This window comes from Mercenaria mercenaria, chromosome 2 (assembly GCF_021730395.1).
Source record: "Mercenaria mercenaria strain notata chromosome 2, MADL_Memer_1, whole genome shotgun sequence".
Classification (NCBI taxonomy): domain Eukaryota; kingdom Metazoa; phylum Mollusca; class Bivalvia; order Venerida; family Veneridae; genus Mercenaria; species Mercenaria mercenaria.
In genome coordinates this window covers 25,203,570-25,220,206 of record NC_069362.1, presented here as the reverse complement: position 1 = coordinate 25,220,206, position 16,637 = coordinate 25,203,570, and the positions used below count along the sequence as shown (strand labels likewise).

Sequence of the window (16,637 nt, the reverse complement as noted above, 5' to 3'; positions counted from 1 at the left end):
GCTACACACCTAGTTGAGAATGATGTTATTAGCTAGAAAATCTTTTAGTGTTTATCATAAATCAATAAAAAAGACAAATTGATTTTAATCTGGTATTCGGTATTTCCATCTGTGCTAATGTCTCTGTCTGGCTTAATCTGTGACCTCTCTGTATCTTGAAGGATACTCAGGCATAAATGTTCCTTACCAGTAGGCATATGACTATGTTGGTTCAAGGTCAAGGTTTCAGGGTGAGATCAAAGTCATGTAATCTTTTTTATGCCCCCCCCCCACCCCCTTCAAAGGAGGGGTATATTGTTTTGCTGGAATGTACATAGCAAAAGTCATCAGCCAAGTTGATTCAAGGTCAAGGTCAAATAGTGAGACCAAAGGTCATTGAGGTAGAATTTCTTGTCCACTCAACAAAACTTCTTGAAGGATCATTATATGCATGGCACAAATGTTTGGTATGAGATGATGTGGTGGGTGTAAGTTTCTCTTATTTGGGTTCAAGGTCAAAGTGTACTAGTAAAGAGGTCCAAGAACAAACAGACAGTTTACAAAGGTTCATACAATAATTCATTCCTTGTGTCTGATACTGGAGGTTAAGGTAGAGATATGTATTTCATCAAGTTTTAGATTTCTAGCTGGCTTAAGGTTGGTGGTTGTACCCAGATGCCTGTCTTTGCTGAAATGATACCCAGAGGGTCACCTGGGGTCTTTCTTCATCATCAAAAGCTAGAATGTCACCATATGACCCAAAATTGTGTAAGTGAAACTTAAAACCCAATAAGATAAAGAAACAAACAAGTTTTAGATTATGTCATTTTTTAAATCCAGGTGGTCTTTAGGTAGTGTTTATTCATTGCCCCATTTTAGTGACAAGATATGCATGTTTGAAAGCTGTTGTACTGAGACATCATGTGCTTCTGTCTTTGTGTCCGTTGTGGGATGTTTTTATCTAGTATGTATAATATCAGTGTATTTACCTGGTTGTGATAATGATAAGATAAAATATCATATGATATAAAATATGATCACATAGATATGACTGTATTTCAGGTGTGTTTCATACTGAAGCACAATTATGTAAACACTGCCGCTGCGCTACCCAGTGAAAACCAAGAACCGCAGATAGTCTGGCTCGAACACCGGGTAGTTGTCAACCTTGGAACAGCCCTTCCTTCTAAATGATACCAGTGACTTTTCATTGTAGCAATAAGATGACTGTGTTCTTAACTTAAATACGTGTAGTTGCATTAAGTGGGCTTAGGACATTATGGTGTTAGTTGCATTTGAAAATGCTTATTTGTTTTTTGTAACAGAATAAATATCTGTAAATTTATATTCCCATTTCGAGTCTATTTAGTGCTAAACAGACATTTGATCATGCTTAAGTTGTTGTCATAATTTTTAACACCTGAGTCACCTTCATTACTCATCCGCATGTTTTAATTATTTATTTCACATACAAGGTGACACAGACATCATTGTAGACTACCTTCACACTGACACAAAAACATTATGGAAAATGAACATAGTAATTGAAGTGACTGGATTACAGGGAAGAACAATAATTCATTATAAAATATGGCCCTTGTTTGTATCAAAGGAAAATGATGCTTTAAAAAACATCACTTTGGGGACTAATCAGGTTTGGTAGGGTTGCATTATATCTGTCTGCCCAGCCACCTCTAGTGTTTTACTTTATGTGGTCTTTTCTGTGTTCTGCATTTAGGGGTTCTAAAAATGAATTTCAGAAATGAAAAAAAAAAAACAAACCATAGATGGGTATTGTGTGACCAAATTCCATTTTTCTTGCAAAGAGCTTAAGTCTAAATGTGTGCAACTTGATATTGTGATAGAACCCTTTGCTATACATATCTACAGTTACATCAGACAAAGTTGTATAATATGCTTGTATGTTGTGAAAATCAATAGCTGTTTAGGTTATTGTAAGTTTATGATTTTAGACCATGTAAAATTAGATCAGCAATCCTATTGTTAAAATATAAAAGAGCAGTTTGGCAATATGATCATCAATTATTGTGTGCAGATTAAAGTTAGACAAAGCATTATTTTTAAACCATATCTGTTTTTCTTGTGTTTATTGTTTTCTTTGACATTCAGAGGTGTTTTGTTTCAAAAGGACTTACATGACTAAAACTGTCACTGTATTTCATATACAGTAAAATCCAGTTGTGGCAAACTTCTGAGGACCAGCAAAATCTGTCTGTTATATAGCGAATTAGTTCCTTATAAAATACAAGTAGTATTATTTGCATTACAAACATGTATGTATAAGGAACTGATTTATCTTGCCTTGAATTTCTTCTTGTTGCTAAAAGTGCACAAATAGTGTAGTTTATTTGATTGACCTACCATTTGATTATTTATATTCTACTAGTCTCCTTTGAGAAGAGCTGAATAGTTAACTGTAACTCATTTTCATAATTTGATCAAGACCGCTTTAAGACATACAGAACTCATTATGAGAAAGCATATTGTAGAGCAACACTTATATTATCAGCAGCTATTATGTTTTTGCTGTATCTTATTTTTCAGAATTGGGAAATGAAAATACGTTCCTTATATCTGGTAATTCACTGTTCAATCATAATTTTAACATGTCCAAAACATTGCGGAATGATACTTATTTCACTTGGGTATTGATTACATTTTACTCGGACTTTATCATAGACTCCCTGTGTAAAATCTCAAACTTTTAACTGAAGTGAAGTGGATATAATGTTTCAATGAAACTTCAAAATTTTGTTGTTTGTAGCATTTTCTGGGGCATGTACAGTGAAAAATCTTAATTTGATTTTTAAAATAGTATGATATTCATTTTTAACGTCACTATAATATTATGTTCATTGTAAATATACTTAGTTATACCCAAGTGGAAACTGGCAGGTACTCGAAAATGCAGCTCTCTGATTGGTCAGTTAGAACCCCTAATGTACTATGATGTCATGATAAAGTTATGAATAACCATGTTCTTTGTAACCATTTTATGTTGCATAGAATAAAGAAAGGGAAAATTGGGACATTTGAAATTATTCTTTGTTTGTTGAAATTATTGAAATTTGTTATAACCATGTTCGTTATAAGTGATATTTTAAGGCATTTACATGTAAATACATACACAAAGTTACTATAGAACAAAGCAAATGCCAGGCAAGTTTTCACAATATCAAATAACTCTTCCCAGGAATGAAAGCTCAAAGAAAAAACAGTGTTGGAGGCACAGGAGTAATAAGTACATGTACATAATGCTGTTTTTTTTGCTGCTTTATTTAATTCGTTTGATATTATTATTATCCATCAATCCATAGATCTGTCCTTCAAGGTTTTGACCAGTAGGTATCTCCTAAACCACATGTAGATTTTTATGAACATTTGTTAAACATTCACCTGTGAAGATGATGTGAAGAACCCATGTCCCACATGTTCCAGATCAAAGTCAAGGTCAGAACTGATGAGCTTTGGAACTTGGGTCTAATCTGTATACCTTAAAGCGCTTTAAGATCTGTATGAGCCTTGGCTCGAGTGTTCGCCTCATTTATATGTGATGATGGCATATTACAATTGTGCAGTTCCAGGTCAGGTTCAGAAGTTGATAAGATAAATACATAACTACTACATATCTATTACGGAACTTTGAAAGTTGAATTTTCTGGTGAAGAATACATTGCAACTACCTCAGCTCAAGATCATGGTCACAGTTCAAGGTCAGTAGTCAGGTGCCTGTATTTCTTGTACCACTTGAAGTTAACATGAATTGACAAAACCATATGTAACAAATTGGAATGTCAATTTATTTATTTGATTGTGAACTAGTCCTGTTCTATTGGAAACTATCTTTGGTTTATAAGGTAAATTCATCATTTAATTTTGCTATAAATGACAAAACTATTTTCTGTTACTTTATTCCGATATTTTGGAAAATAATTGACCATTATATGTGCAGTTTTTGTGTGCATTTCTTGACATAGGAAGATAGAAAAATAAGATTGATTAAAGAGCACATGAGATTAAAAACTGTGTACATCAAGTCTATTTTTAGCTCACCTGTCACATAGTGACAAGGTGAGCTTTTGTGATCACCCTTCGTCCATCGTCAGTCCGTCCGTGCGTCAACAATTTCTTGTCTGCACGATAGTGGTTTCATTTATGATTTTATTTTAACCAAACTTGCACACAACTTGTATCACCATAAGATCTCGGTTCCTTTCTTGAACTGGCCAGATCCCATTATGGGTTCCAGAGTTATGGCCCCTGAAAGGGCCAAAATTAGCTATTTTGACCTTGTCTGCACAATAGCAGCTTTATTTATGATTTGATTTTTACCAAACTGGCACACAACTTGTATCACCATAAGATCTCGGTTCCTTTCTTGAACTGGCCAGATCCCATTATGGGTTCCATAGTTATGGCCCCTGAAAGGGCCAAAATTAGCTATTTTGATCTTGTCTGCACAATAGCAGCTTTATTTATGATTTGATTTTTACCAAACTGGCACACAACTTGTATCACCATAAGATCTTGGTTCCTTTCTTGAACTGGCCGGATTCCATTATGCGTTCCAGAGTAATGGCTCCTGAAAGGGCCAAAATTAGCTATTTTGACCTTGTCTGCACAATAACAGCTTCATTTATGATTTGAATTTAATCAAACTGGCACAAAACTTGTGTCACCATAAGATCTCGGTTCCTTTTTTGAACCGGCCAGATTCTATAATGGGTTTCAATGTTATGGTCCCTGAAAGGGCCAAAATTAGCTATTTTGACCTTGTTTGCACAATAGCAGCTTCATTTATGATTTGATTTTAACCAAACTTACACACAACTTTTATTACCACAAGATCTTGGTTCTTTTCTTGAACTGGCCAGATTCCATCATGGGTTCCAGAGTTATGGCCCCTTAAAGGTCCAAAATTGGCTATTTTGGCTTTTGCAGCCATATAGAGACTTCATTTATGGTTTTATTTGATACAAACTTCCAAAATATCTTCAACAACAATAAATCTTGGATTCCGTGACAAATCAGATCCAATTGTAGGTTCCAGAGTTATTTTATATCCGATTACCTCCCCTGATTGTAATCAAAATGGATTTATATCAGTAAGTCCTTATAGGACTTATTTGAAATTTCATTATTGTCATTAGTTTGACTGAGCCAATCATGGTAGATAACCATGGACTGATTTTATGTCAAATTACCTCCCTTTATTTCAAATTAAAATGGGTATATCTCCATAACTAATGAAGATACTGATCTGAAATTTCATTTATGTCAACAGATTTATTTGGCAGATCCTTCTTTTGTTCACTTACAATAATTCTTTTTTTAATTACTTCCCTTTTACATTACTATAAATAGCTAATTTTTAGTAACTTTTTTATTATTGGCCGTAGGGAAAAACTGAGACCACTTTTCTGTGGTACAACATGGATGGTACCTCCAATTTTTAGGTGTATTTTGACATATCTGTACCTTGTAAGAATTTTTTTTTCTTTTTGGTTGAATTTCTTCCCTTTGTTGTTCCTGTCCTTTGGGCTTAGATATTTTTTCTGAGGACCTTCTTGTCCTCAAGTGCAATGATAACAGGTGAGTGATATAGGGCCATCATGGCCCTCTTGTTGATATCTGTTATTATTTATTGTTAGATGTTTGTACACGATGAATGTCAGTTGTACATGTAGTTTAAGGGCTAATCGTAAAACTAGTGTATCGCCTCTGTCTATATGTAGTACAAGAACTTCTTAATCAACCATCAATTTAGATATCTGACCTTTGTGTTGTTAAATGTGTATAAAGGCTTGCAATATAGGCCTACGTTAAATGTGTGTACATTGTATGGTTGTGCTTTTTAGCTCGACTATTCGAAGAATAAGTAGAGCTATCCTACTCACCACGGCGTCGGCGTCGGCGTCACACCCTGGTTAAGTTTTTCGAAACCAGTCCACATTTTGACAAAATCTTTTGAGATAAAGCTTTGAAACTTTCAACACTTGTTTACCATCACCATGTCCAGTTATAGGCAAGAGTACATAACTCTGTCAAGCATTTTGACTGAATTATGGCCCCTTTTGACTTAGAAATCTTGGTTAAGTTTTTCGTACCAGTTCATATTTTGACAAAGTCTTTTGAGATAAAGCTTTGAAACTTTCAACACTTGTTTACCATCACCATGTCCAGTTATAGGCAAGAGTACATAACTCTGTCAAGCATTTGACTGAATTATGGCCCCTTTTGACTTAGAAATCTTGGTTAAGTTTTTCGTACCAGTTCATATTTTGACAAAGTCTTTTGAGATAAAGCTTTGAAACTTTCAACACTTGTTTACCATCACCATGTCCAGTTGTAGGCAAGAGTACATAACTCCATCAAGCATTTTGGTTGAATTATGGCCCCTTTTTGACTTAGAAATCTTGGTTAAGTTTTTCGTACCAGTCCACATTTTGACAAAGTCTTTTGAGATAAAGCTTTGAAACTTTCAACACTTGTTTACCGTCACAATATCCAGTTGTAGGCAAGAGTACATAACTACATCAAACATTTTGACTGAATTATGGCCCCTTTTGACTTAGAAATCTTGGTTAAGTTTTTCGTACCAGTTTATATTTTGTGTAAAGTGTTTGACATATGGCTTTGAAACTTTTATATCTTGTTCAGTATAATAGTCTCTATCAATAGGCAAGAGTACGTAACTCTCTCGTCTTTTTTGGCTGAATTATGGCCCTTTTTGAACTTGGAAACTGGTTCTGTTTTGTAAATGTCCATGTTTTGTCAAGACTATTTGACATATGGCTTTTAAACTTTAAACACCTGTTTATCATTATGATTTCCATCTCTAGGCAAGAGTACATAACTCTGACAACTATTTTGACTGAATTATGGCCCTTTTTGGACTTTCTAATTTGTTCAGTTTTTCTTACAAGTCAGCGTTTTGTCAAAACTATCTGAACTGTGGCTTTGAAACTTTTAACACTAGTTTATCAACATGATTTCCATCTGTAGGCAAGAGTACATAACTCTGTCAACTATTTTGACTGAATTATGGCCCTTTTTGGACTTGGAAATTAGTTAAATTTTTCATATAAGTCCATGTTTTGCCTAACATATAACTTAACATATTTGCCATCATGGTCACACATTGCCATTTAGTGCAAGACTAATCAAAATCCACAAATACAGGAACATTTTTTGTTTAATCCATTTTTTTTGTTTAGTCTGAAAATCTATGGAAATATTTTGACCCCATTCTTCAATCAATTCTTCGAATAGTCGAGCGCGCTGTCATCCGACAGCTCTTGTTTCCTCATGATATCTGTGAAGAAAAAGTTTGCATTGTTCCACACAGGAAAAACTTAAATGACTGAGCTAACAGAAGTCTCTGTAAGGGACAAAAAATAAAATTGATTTTATATACATATTGACTTACATGATAGTTTCAACTGTGAGGTAGTTCTTTTTAATACAATGTAACAAATACTCTTGTAAAAGGTATTGATAAAAAGCAAACAGTAATGATTAGAATTTATGTAGGAGTGTTTAACATACCCCAAAAAATCCCCAGTTATCTTTGTATCTGTTGGTGACTGTATTATATTGTTGAATTACTTTTATCTCTATTACTTTGGGATTCCCATACCTATGCCACTATATCGAGCTTATCTATATGGTTTAATGTATTATGTAATGAATTTATTAGAGGTACCTGGAAAATGAAAAGAAATGAATTTTTTCGCTAATAAATGGATAAACATGTACTGTGTTTGTTTTATCAGCTCAACAAATACATGGGTAGTGTTTGTTGGTTTGCATATGTATACAGTAGTCCTTGTATTAAGAGGTCTCGTAATACATGTACATTTTAAGTGCAGCAGTATGTTAAACTGTTGATGTGTCATGTGCACCAAAGTTTGTAATATTGATACATTATTGTTTATATGATGGATAAGCTTTCTTGTAGTCCATTCAATTGTTTGAAAGGTTGTTTGTATGCATTTGTAGTGGCAGGAAGTTTCATATATGGTTGTATATTAGATACTTATACAGACAGTTTTACCTGTTAAGGTTGATTTTTTGTGGTCAATGGTCACATAATGAAAACACTGTTTAATACAAGTTTTTACATTTTTGATGTCACTTGTACATACTATAAAAAGGACCTCATTTCTTTCCATGAACCACATTATTGTTCTTTACCTAACTTGGTCAGATGCATCCTGCATGGATATCTCAAAAGTTTATTCAAATGGTATTGCTGGGTTAATTTTGGGATTGCTTGAGCTAAAAACAATCAGTTGACTTATGAACCAGCAGATGGATCTTTACATAGCTTGATCTGTATGTCCTTGTAAGGTCTGCTCTTCAGGATTTTCAAATGGTTTTTCTATGACCCGTTTTAAGGGTTACAAGAGCTAAAATTAGAAACTTCTTTTCATGAAGCACTTGGTAGATCTTCACCAAACCTGGTTATAAGTGTCCTTGAAAAGTCCTTTGTTTGAATACTTTTGCCTGACCCCTTTGTTGATACATAAAAATATATAGATGACATCTTATGATTCATTTAAGGGATCTTCACCAAAGTTTGTATCTTTATTGAAAAGTTCTCTTAATTTTGTTCAAATTACTCCACTTGGTCTCTTAGGGGATGTTAAAGCTGAAAACAGAACATTTTTAGCTCGACTATTCGAAGAATAGTCTAGCTATTCTACTCACCCTGGCGTCGGCGTCGGCGTCACACCTTGGTTAAGTTTTTGCATGCAAGTACATACAGCTATCATTTAAAGGCATATAGCTTTGAAACTTATTTATTCTTTTTCTAGGTCAATTACCAACCTCACTGGGTCAAGTTCCATAACTCTAACATGTATTTTGAGCAAATTATGCCCCCTTTTGGACTTAGAAAATTCTGGTTAAAGTTTTACATGCAAGTTACTATCTCCAAAACTAATGTAGATATTGAATTGAAACTTCACATGTGTCTTCGGGGTTATAAAACTAGTTGATAGCACCAAGTCCCATAACTCTGACCTTTATTTTGGCCAAATTATGCCCCTTTTGGACTTAGAAAATTCTGGTTAAAGTTTTGCGTGCAAGTACATACAGCTATTACTAAAAGGCATATAGATTTAAAACTTATTTTTTCTTTTTCTAAATCAATTACCTACCTCACTGGGTCAAGTCCCATAACTCTGACATGTATTTTGGCCAAATTATGCCCCCTTTTGGACTTAGAAAATTCTGGTTAAAGTTTTACATGCAAGTTACTATCTCCAAAACTAATGCAGATATTGAATTGAAACTTCACATGTGTCTTCGGGGTTATAAAACTAGTTGATAGCACCAAGTTCCATAACTCTGACCTTTATTTTGGGCAAATTATGCCCCCTTTTTGACTTAGAAAATTCTGGTTAAAGTTTTGCGTGCAAGTACATACAGCTATTACTAAAAGGCATATAGATTTGAAACTTATTTTTTCTTTTTCTAGATCAATTACCTACCTCCCTGGGTCAAGTCCCATAACTCTGACATGTATTTTGGCCAAATTATGCCCCCATTTGGACTTAGAAAATCCTGGTTAAAGTTTTACATGCAAGTAACTATCTCCAAAACTACTACAGATATTAAATTGAAACTTCACATGTGTCTTCGGGGTTATAAAACTAGTTGATAGCACCAAGTCCTATAACTCTGACATGTATTTTGGGCAAATTATGCCCCTTTTTGGACTTAGAAAATCCTGGTTAAAGTTTTGCGTGCAAGTACATACAGCTATTACCAAAAGGCATATAGCTTTGAAACTTATTTATTCTTTTTCTAGGTCAATTACCAACCTCACTGGGTCAAGTTCCATAACTCTTAACATGTATTTTGAGCAAATTATGCCCCCTTTTGGACTTAGAAAATTCTGGTTAAAGTTTTACATGCAAGTTACTATCCCCAAAACTAATGCAGATATTGAATTGAAACTTAATATGTTTCTTCGGGGTTATAAAACTAGTTAATAGCACCAAGTCCCATAACTCTGATATGTATTTTGGTCAAATTATGTCCCCTTTCGAACTTAAAACTCTTTTGATATTTAACATTTTGGGTAATAATTTCCTGCTTCTGTGACAATATTTCGAATAGTCGAGCTTGGCTGTCTTACGGACAGCTCTTGTTAAACATCTTATGAACGACTGGATATATATTTACCAAACTTGGTTTGTAGCATCCTTGTAGAGTTCTGCTTTCAGATGTCACTAAGACTATAAATTCAATAAACAATATCTTGTCATGAACATCATGATGTATCTTCTAACCTTTTTGGTAGCATCCTTGTAATATATTCTCTTAAGTTTTCTTACAAATTGTTTTGCTTGGGCCTGTTAGTGTCTGCTAGAGCTGAATATAGAAATCCTTCAAACAACTTGTAATGAAAAGTTGTTCTTTTGATTATCCTTGGTCGCTATAGGGGCCGCCAGAGCAAAAAAATAGACGACTCGTTTAAACAATTCTCATCAACAACAGTATGGATCTTCACCAAACTTTGTCCGAGCAATTTTAGCTCACCTGTCACAAAGTGACAAGGTGAGCTTTTGTGATCGCACGGCGTCCGTCGTCCGTGCGTGCGTGCGTGCGTCCGTCCGTAAACTTTTGCTTGTGACCACTCTAAAGGTCACATTTTTCATGGGATCTTTATGAAAGTTGGTCAGAATGTTCACCTTGATGATATCTAGGTCAAGTTTGAAACTGGGTCACGTGCCTTCAAAAACTAGGTCAGTAGGTCTAAAAATAGAAAAACCTTGTGACCTCTCTAGAGGCCATATATTTCACAAGATCTTCATGAAAATTGGTCAGAATGTTCATCTTGATGATATCTAGGTCAAGTTCGAAGCTGGGTCAAGTGAGGTCAAAAACTAGGTCAGTAGGTCTAAAAATAGAAAAACCTTGTGACCTCTCTAGAGGCCGTATATTTCACAAGATCTTCATGAAAATTGGTCAGAACGTTCATCTTCATGATATCTAGGTCAAGTTCGAAACTGGGTTACGTGCCATCAAAAACTAGGTCAGTAGGTCAAATAATAGAAAAACCTTGTGACCTCTCTAAAGGCCATACTTTTTATGGGATCTGTATGAAAGTTGGTCTGAATGTTCATCTTGATGATATCTAGTTCAGATTCGAAACTTGGTAACGTGCGGTCAAAAACTGGGTCAGTAGGTCTAAAAATAGAAAAACCTTGTGACCTCTAGAGAGGCCATATGTTTCATGAGATCTTCATGAAAATTGGTCAGAATGTTCATCTTGATGATATCTAGGTCAGGTTTGAAAGTGGGTCACATGCCTTCAAAAACTAGGTCAGTAAGTCAAATAATAGAAAAACCTTGTGACCTCTGTAGAGGCCATATTTTTAATGGGATCTGCATGAAAATTGGTCAGAATGTTCATCTTGATGATATCTAGGTCAAGTTCGAAACTGGGTCAACTGCGGTCCAAAACTAGGTCAGTAGGTCTAAAAATAGAAAATCCTTGTGACTTCCCTAGAGGCCATATTTTTCAATTGATCTTCATGAAAATTGGTCAGAATGTTCACCTTGATGATATCTAGGTCAAGTTCGAAACTGGGTCACGTGCGGTCCAAAACTAGGTCATAAGGTCAAATAATAGAAAAACCTTGTGACCTCTCTAGAGGCCATACTTGTGAATGGATCTCCATAAAAATTGGTCAGAATGTTCATCTTGATGATATCTAGGTCAAGTTCGAAAGTGGGTCATGTGCCATCAGAAAGTAGGTCAGTAGGTCAAATAATGAAAAAACGTTGTGACCTCTCTAGAGGCCATATTTTTCATGGGATCTGTATGAAAGTTGGTCTGAATGTTTATCTTGATGATATATAGGTCCAGTTTGAAACTGGGTCAACTGCGATCAAAAACTAGGTCAGTAGGTCTTGAAATAAAAAAACCTTGTGACCTCTCTAGAGGCCATACCCTTGAATGGATCTTCATGAAAATTTGTCAAAATGTTCACCTTGATGATATCTAGGTCAAGTTTGAAACTGGGTCACCTGCCTTTAAAAACTAGGTCAGTAGGTCAAATAATAAAAAAACCTTGTGACCTCTCTAGAGGCCATACTTTTCATTGGATCTGTATGAAAGTTGGTCTGAATGTTCATCTTGATGACATCTAGGTCAAGTTTGAAACTGGGTCAACTGCGGTCAAAAACTAGGTCAGTAGGTCTAAAATTAGAAAAATCTTTTGACCTCTCTAGAGGCCATATTTTTCAATGGATCTTCATGAAAATTGATCTGAATGTTCACCTTGATGATATCTAGGTCATTTTAGAAACTAGGTCACGTGCGGTCAAAAACTAGGCCAGTAGGTATAAAAATAGAAAAACATTGTGACCTCTCTAGAGACCATATTTTTCAATGGATCTTCATGAAAATTGGTCAGAATTTTTATCTTGATAATATCTAGGTCAGGTTCAAAACTGGGTCACATGAGCTCAAAAACTAGGTCACTATGTCAAATAATAGAAAAAACGATGTCATACTCAAAACTGGGTCATGTGGGAAGAGGTGAGCAATTCAGGACCATCATGGTCCTCTTGTTGTAAGATCCTCTTTTCACATTATGGGCAGGCGGAGCTAAAATAGATTAACCTTTTAACAATTCTGTCATTTGAACTGCTTGATGTTCCCTGTTTTATGACAGTATTCAAGATTAGAGGAGCGATTTTATAAAAATAGGAGGATAAATCGCTTCATACAATCATGACCTTATGTATATTTCCTGATTTGATGGTCCATAAAGAAGTGTTTCGTTTGTTTGTTCGTTTTCAGTTTAACGCTGTTTTCAACAGTATTTCAGTTATATAATGGGCAGTTAACCCAAACATCTATCAAATCGTCACAGAGAACATACGCTCCGCCCGGGGATCGAACTCACGACTCCGCAATCTTCACTCTCTCCATTGAGCTAACTGGGCAAGCTCATGAAGAAGTGTGTTTGCCTTTTAAATTACGTGGAAGAGAATCTCCTTTTTAGCTCATCTGATTTTTTGAAAAAAAAATGATGAGTTATTGTCATCACTTGAGCGTTTGTCGGCGTCGGCGTTGCCTGGTTAAGTTTTATGTTTAGGTCAGCTTTTCTCCTAAACTATCAAAGCTATTGCTTTGAAACTTGGAATACTTGTTCACCATCATAAGCTGACCCTGTATAGCAAGAAACATAACTCCATCTTGCTTTTTGCAAGATTTATGGCCCCTTTTGTACTTAGAAAATATCAGATTTCTTGGTTAAGTTTTATGTTTAGGTCAACTTTTCTCCCAAACTATCAAAGCTATTGCTTTGAAACTTGGAACACTTGTTCACCATCATAAGCAGACCCTGTACATCAAGAAACATAACTCCATCTTGCTTTTTGCAAGATTTATTGCCCCTTTTGGACTTAGAAAATCAGTTTTCTTGGTTAAGTTTTATGTTTAGGTCAGCTTTTATCCTAAACTATCAAAGCTATTGCTTTAAAACTTGCAACACTTGTTCACCATCCTAAGTTGACCCTGTACAGCAAGAAACATAACTCCATCCTGCTTTTTGCAAGATTTATGGCCCCTTTTGGACTTAGAAAATATCAGATTTCTTGGTTAAGTTTTATGTTTAGGTCAACTTTTTCTCTTAAACTATCAAAGCTATTGCTTTGAAACTTGCAACACTTGTTCACCATCATAAGCTGACCCTGTACAGCAAGCAGCGTAACTCCATCCTGCTTTTTGCAATAATTATTGCCCCTTTTGGACTTAGAAAATCATTTTCTTGGTTGAGTATTATGTTTAAGTCAACTTTTCTCATAAACTATCAAAGCTATTGCTTTAAAACTTGCAACAGTTTTTCACCATCATAAGTGGACACTGTACATCAAGAAACATAACTCTATCCTGCTTTTTGCAAGAATGATGGCCCTTTTTAGACTTAGAAAATCATGGGTAGGACAATATTTCTATTACACAAAAAAAATCAGATGAGCGTCAGCACCCGCAAGGCGGTGCTCTTGTTTATTTTAATATTGAGACTATCTACTGTAAGAAAGAAATGCTAAACTGAAGTTACATGTAAGGGTTGGTATATTCTTCCTGACATGCTTGTATCAATTGACATGTAACAAAGGGAAAATAATGTAAAGAAATCATACTGACATAAGAAACCCTATAATTGATTTCATATTTCCTTACCAAAAAGGCGTTTACTATAGTTTTTATATACATAATCGCAGTATCGTTTATTGTTGGTTTTAAGAACAGTTGGGCATGAGATTGAATATTTAATTCAATGAGTAGTTGTTTAAGAGCTTGAGGGAGCTACCAAAGAACTTAATTATGATTGTTCATGTAATTTAGAAATCCTTTACATATTTTCGAGTTCATCTTGCATATCATCTATGTCAAAAAGTGACAAGGTGAGCTTTAGTGATCGCGCAGCGTCCGTTGTCCATGCGTAAACTTTTGCTTGTGCCCACTCTAGAGGTCACATTTTTCATGGGATCTTTATGAAAGTTGGTCTGAATGTTCACCTTGATGATATCTAGGTTAAATTCGAAACTGGGTCACGTGCGGTCAAAAACTAGGTCAGTAGGTCTAAAAATAGAAAAACCTTGTGACCTCTCTAGAGGCCATATATTTCATAAGATCTTCATGAAAATTGGTCAGAATGTTCACCTTGATGATATCTAGGTCAAGTTCGAAACTGGGTCACGTGCCTTCAAAAACTAGGTAAGTAGGTCAAATAATAGAAAAACATTGTGACCTCTCTAAAGGCCATATTTTTCATGGGATCTGTATGAAAGTTGGTCTGAATGTTCATCTTGATGATATCTAGTTCAAGTTCAAAACTTGGTCATGTGCGGCCAAAAACTAGGTCAGTAGGTCTAAAAATAGAAAAACCTTGTGACCTCTCTAGAGGCCATACTTGTGAATGGATCTTCATAAACTTTGGTCAGAATGTTTATCTTGATGATATCTAGGTCAAGTTTGAAAGTGGGTCACGTGTCCTCAAAAAGTAGGTCAGTAGGTCAAATAATGTAAAAACCTTGTGACCTCTCTAGAGGTCATATTTTTTATGGGATCTGTATGAAAGTTGGTCTGAATGTTTATCTTGATGATATATAGGTCAAGTTTGAAACTGGGTCAACTGCGATCGAAAACTAGGTCAATAGGTCTTAAAATAGAAAAACCTTGTGACCTCTCTAGAGGCCATACCCGTGAATGGATCTTCATGAAAAATGGTCAGAATGTTCACCTTGATGATATCTAGGTCAAGTTTGAAACTGGGTCACATGCCGTCAAGAACTAGGTCAGTAGGTCAAATAATAAAAAAACCTTGTGACCTCTCTAGAGGCCATACATTTCATGGGATATGTATGAAAGTTGGTCTGAATGTTCATCTTGATGATATCTAGGTAAAGTTTGAAACTGGGTCAACTTGTCAAAAACTAGGTCAGTAGGTCTAAAATTTGAAAAATCTTTTGACCTCTCTAGAGGCCTTATTTTTCAATGGATCTTCATGAAAATTGATCAGAATTTTTATCCTGATGATATCTAGGTCAAGTTCAAAACTGGGTATTTTTCAATGGATCTTCATGAAAATTGGTCAGAATTTTTATCTTGATGATATTTAGGTCAAGTTCAGAACTGGGTCACATGAGCTCAAAAGCTAGGTCACTATGTCAAATAATAGAAAAAACGACGTCATACTCAAAACTGGGTCATGTGGGAACAGGTGAGCGATTCAGGACCATCATGGTCCTCTTGTTTAAAGTATAAGCTGGTGTGATGTAATTAGTAACCAAATCCTTTTCAGTGGAAGTATGTAGGTTCATGTACTAAAACGTTTCTTTTACGTAAAACATAAATATGGCGCGGGCGTTTATTTATTAGAAAACCTTGTGGATTCCGCTATCTAGCCATTAAACTAAACTGAAGCAGTCATGCAGGAAACAATGGTAATCTGAACATGCTATGTGACAATGGTAGTGACAGATATTATTCTATTTTTATTAAACATGTTTTCGAAGCGACAAATCATTTCTGACCTTTATGGCTTACCTTTAGATTTTTAAGCCTAACGAATTTTATCTTTTTTCATAAAAGTGCTTTTGTCTGCTAAAGTGAACATTACTTTTTCCATAATCCAGTTATCATTCGCGTATTAGTACCCGGAAAGCGATACGTGAAAAATTTCAGTAACTCTCTTCAGTCTGTTGGGTGGTATAGGTAGGTCTCTATGATTTTAACTTTCATAGCTTGCAAGACAACTATATATTTATTTGCATGTTTCTAATCCTACGCATTTCCCTTCAGATGTTTCAAATGCCACATACAAGTTATCGCCTTTTGGTGGCCCGATTTGTTTTAAAATTGAAAATATTGCATTTGCTGTTCTCAATTCTTGCGCGGAGGTTGACCTCCCGAGCATCCTGTCTCGGCCGACATCGCTTGAAACACTGAACGCTTCTCGGGTATCTGCCGGATCGCTAGCGTTGTAGTCCAACCTGCTAACCACTGGGCGTATCATTTGCTGCTATTCCAGTCTTCATCTCCTATAAAACGTAATATTCAAACAATAACGTTGCATGACATAAAACCACAAAATTAATTTGTT

At 35.3% G+C, this 16,637-nt stretch overlaps 1 protein-coding gene across 1 annotated transcript in view; it reads left to right on the top strand.

The window, feature by feature from the left end:
• Positions 1–7,755, top strand: part of LOC123563550 (dynactin subunit 4-like) — a 46,576-nt gene extending 38,821 nt beyond the window's left edge. Inside the window, exon 13 of the mRNA XM_053532938.1 lies at positions 1,042–7,755. Within this exon, the coding sequence (XP_053388913.1) occupies positions 1,042–1,173 (132 nt within the window). The 3' untranslated portion in view covers positions 1,174–7,755. The remainder of the gene's footprint in view (positions 1–1,041) is intronic.
• The last annotated feature ends 8,882 nt before the right edge of the window (positions 7,756–16,637 follow it).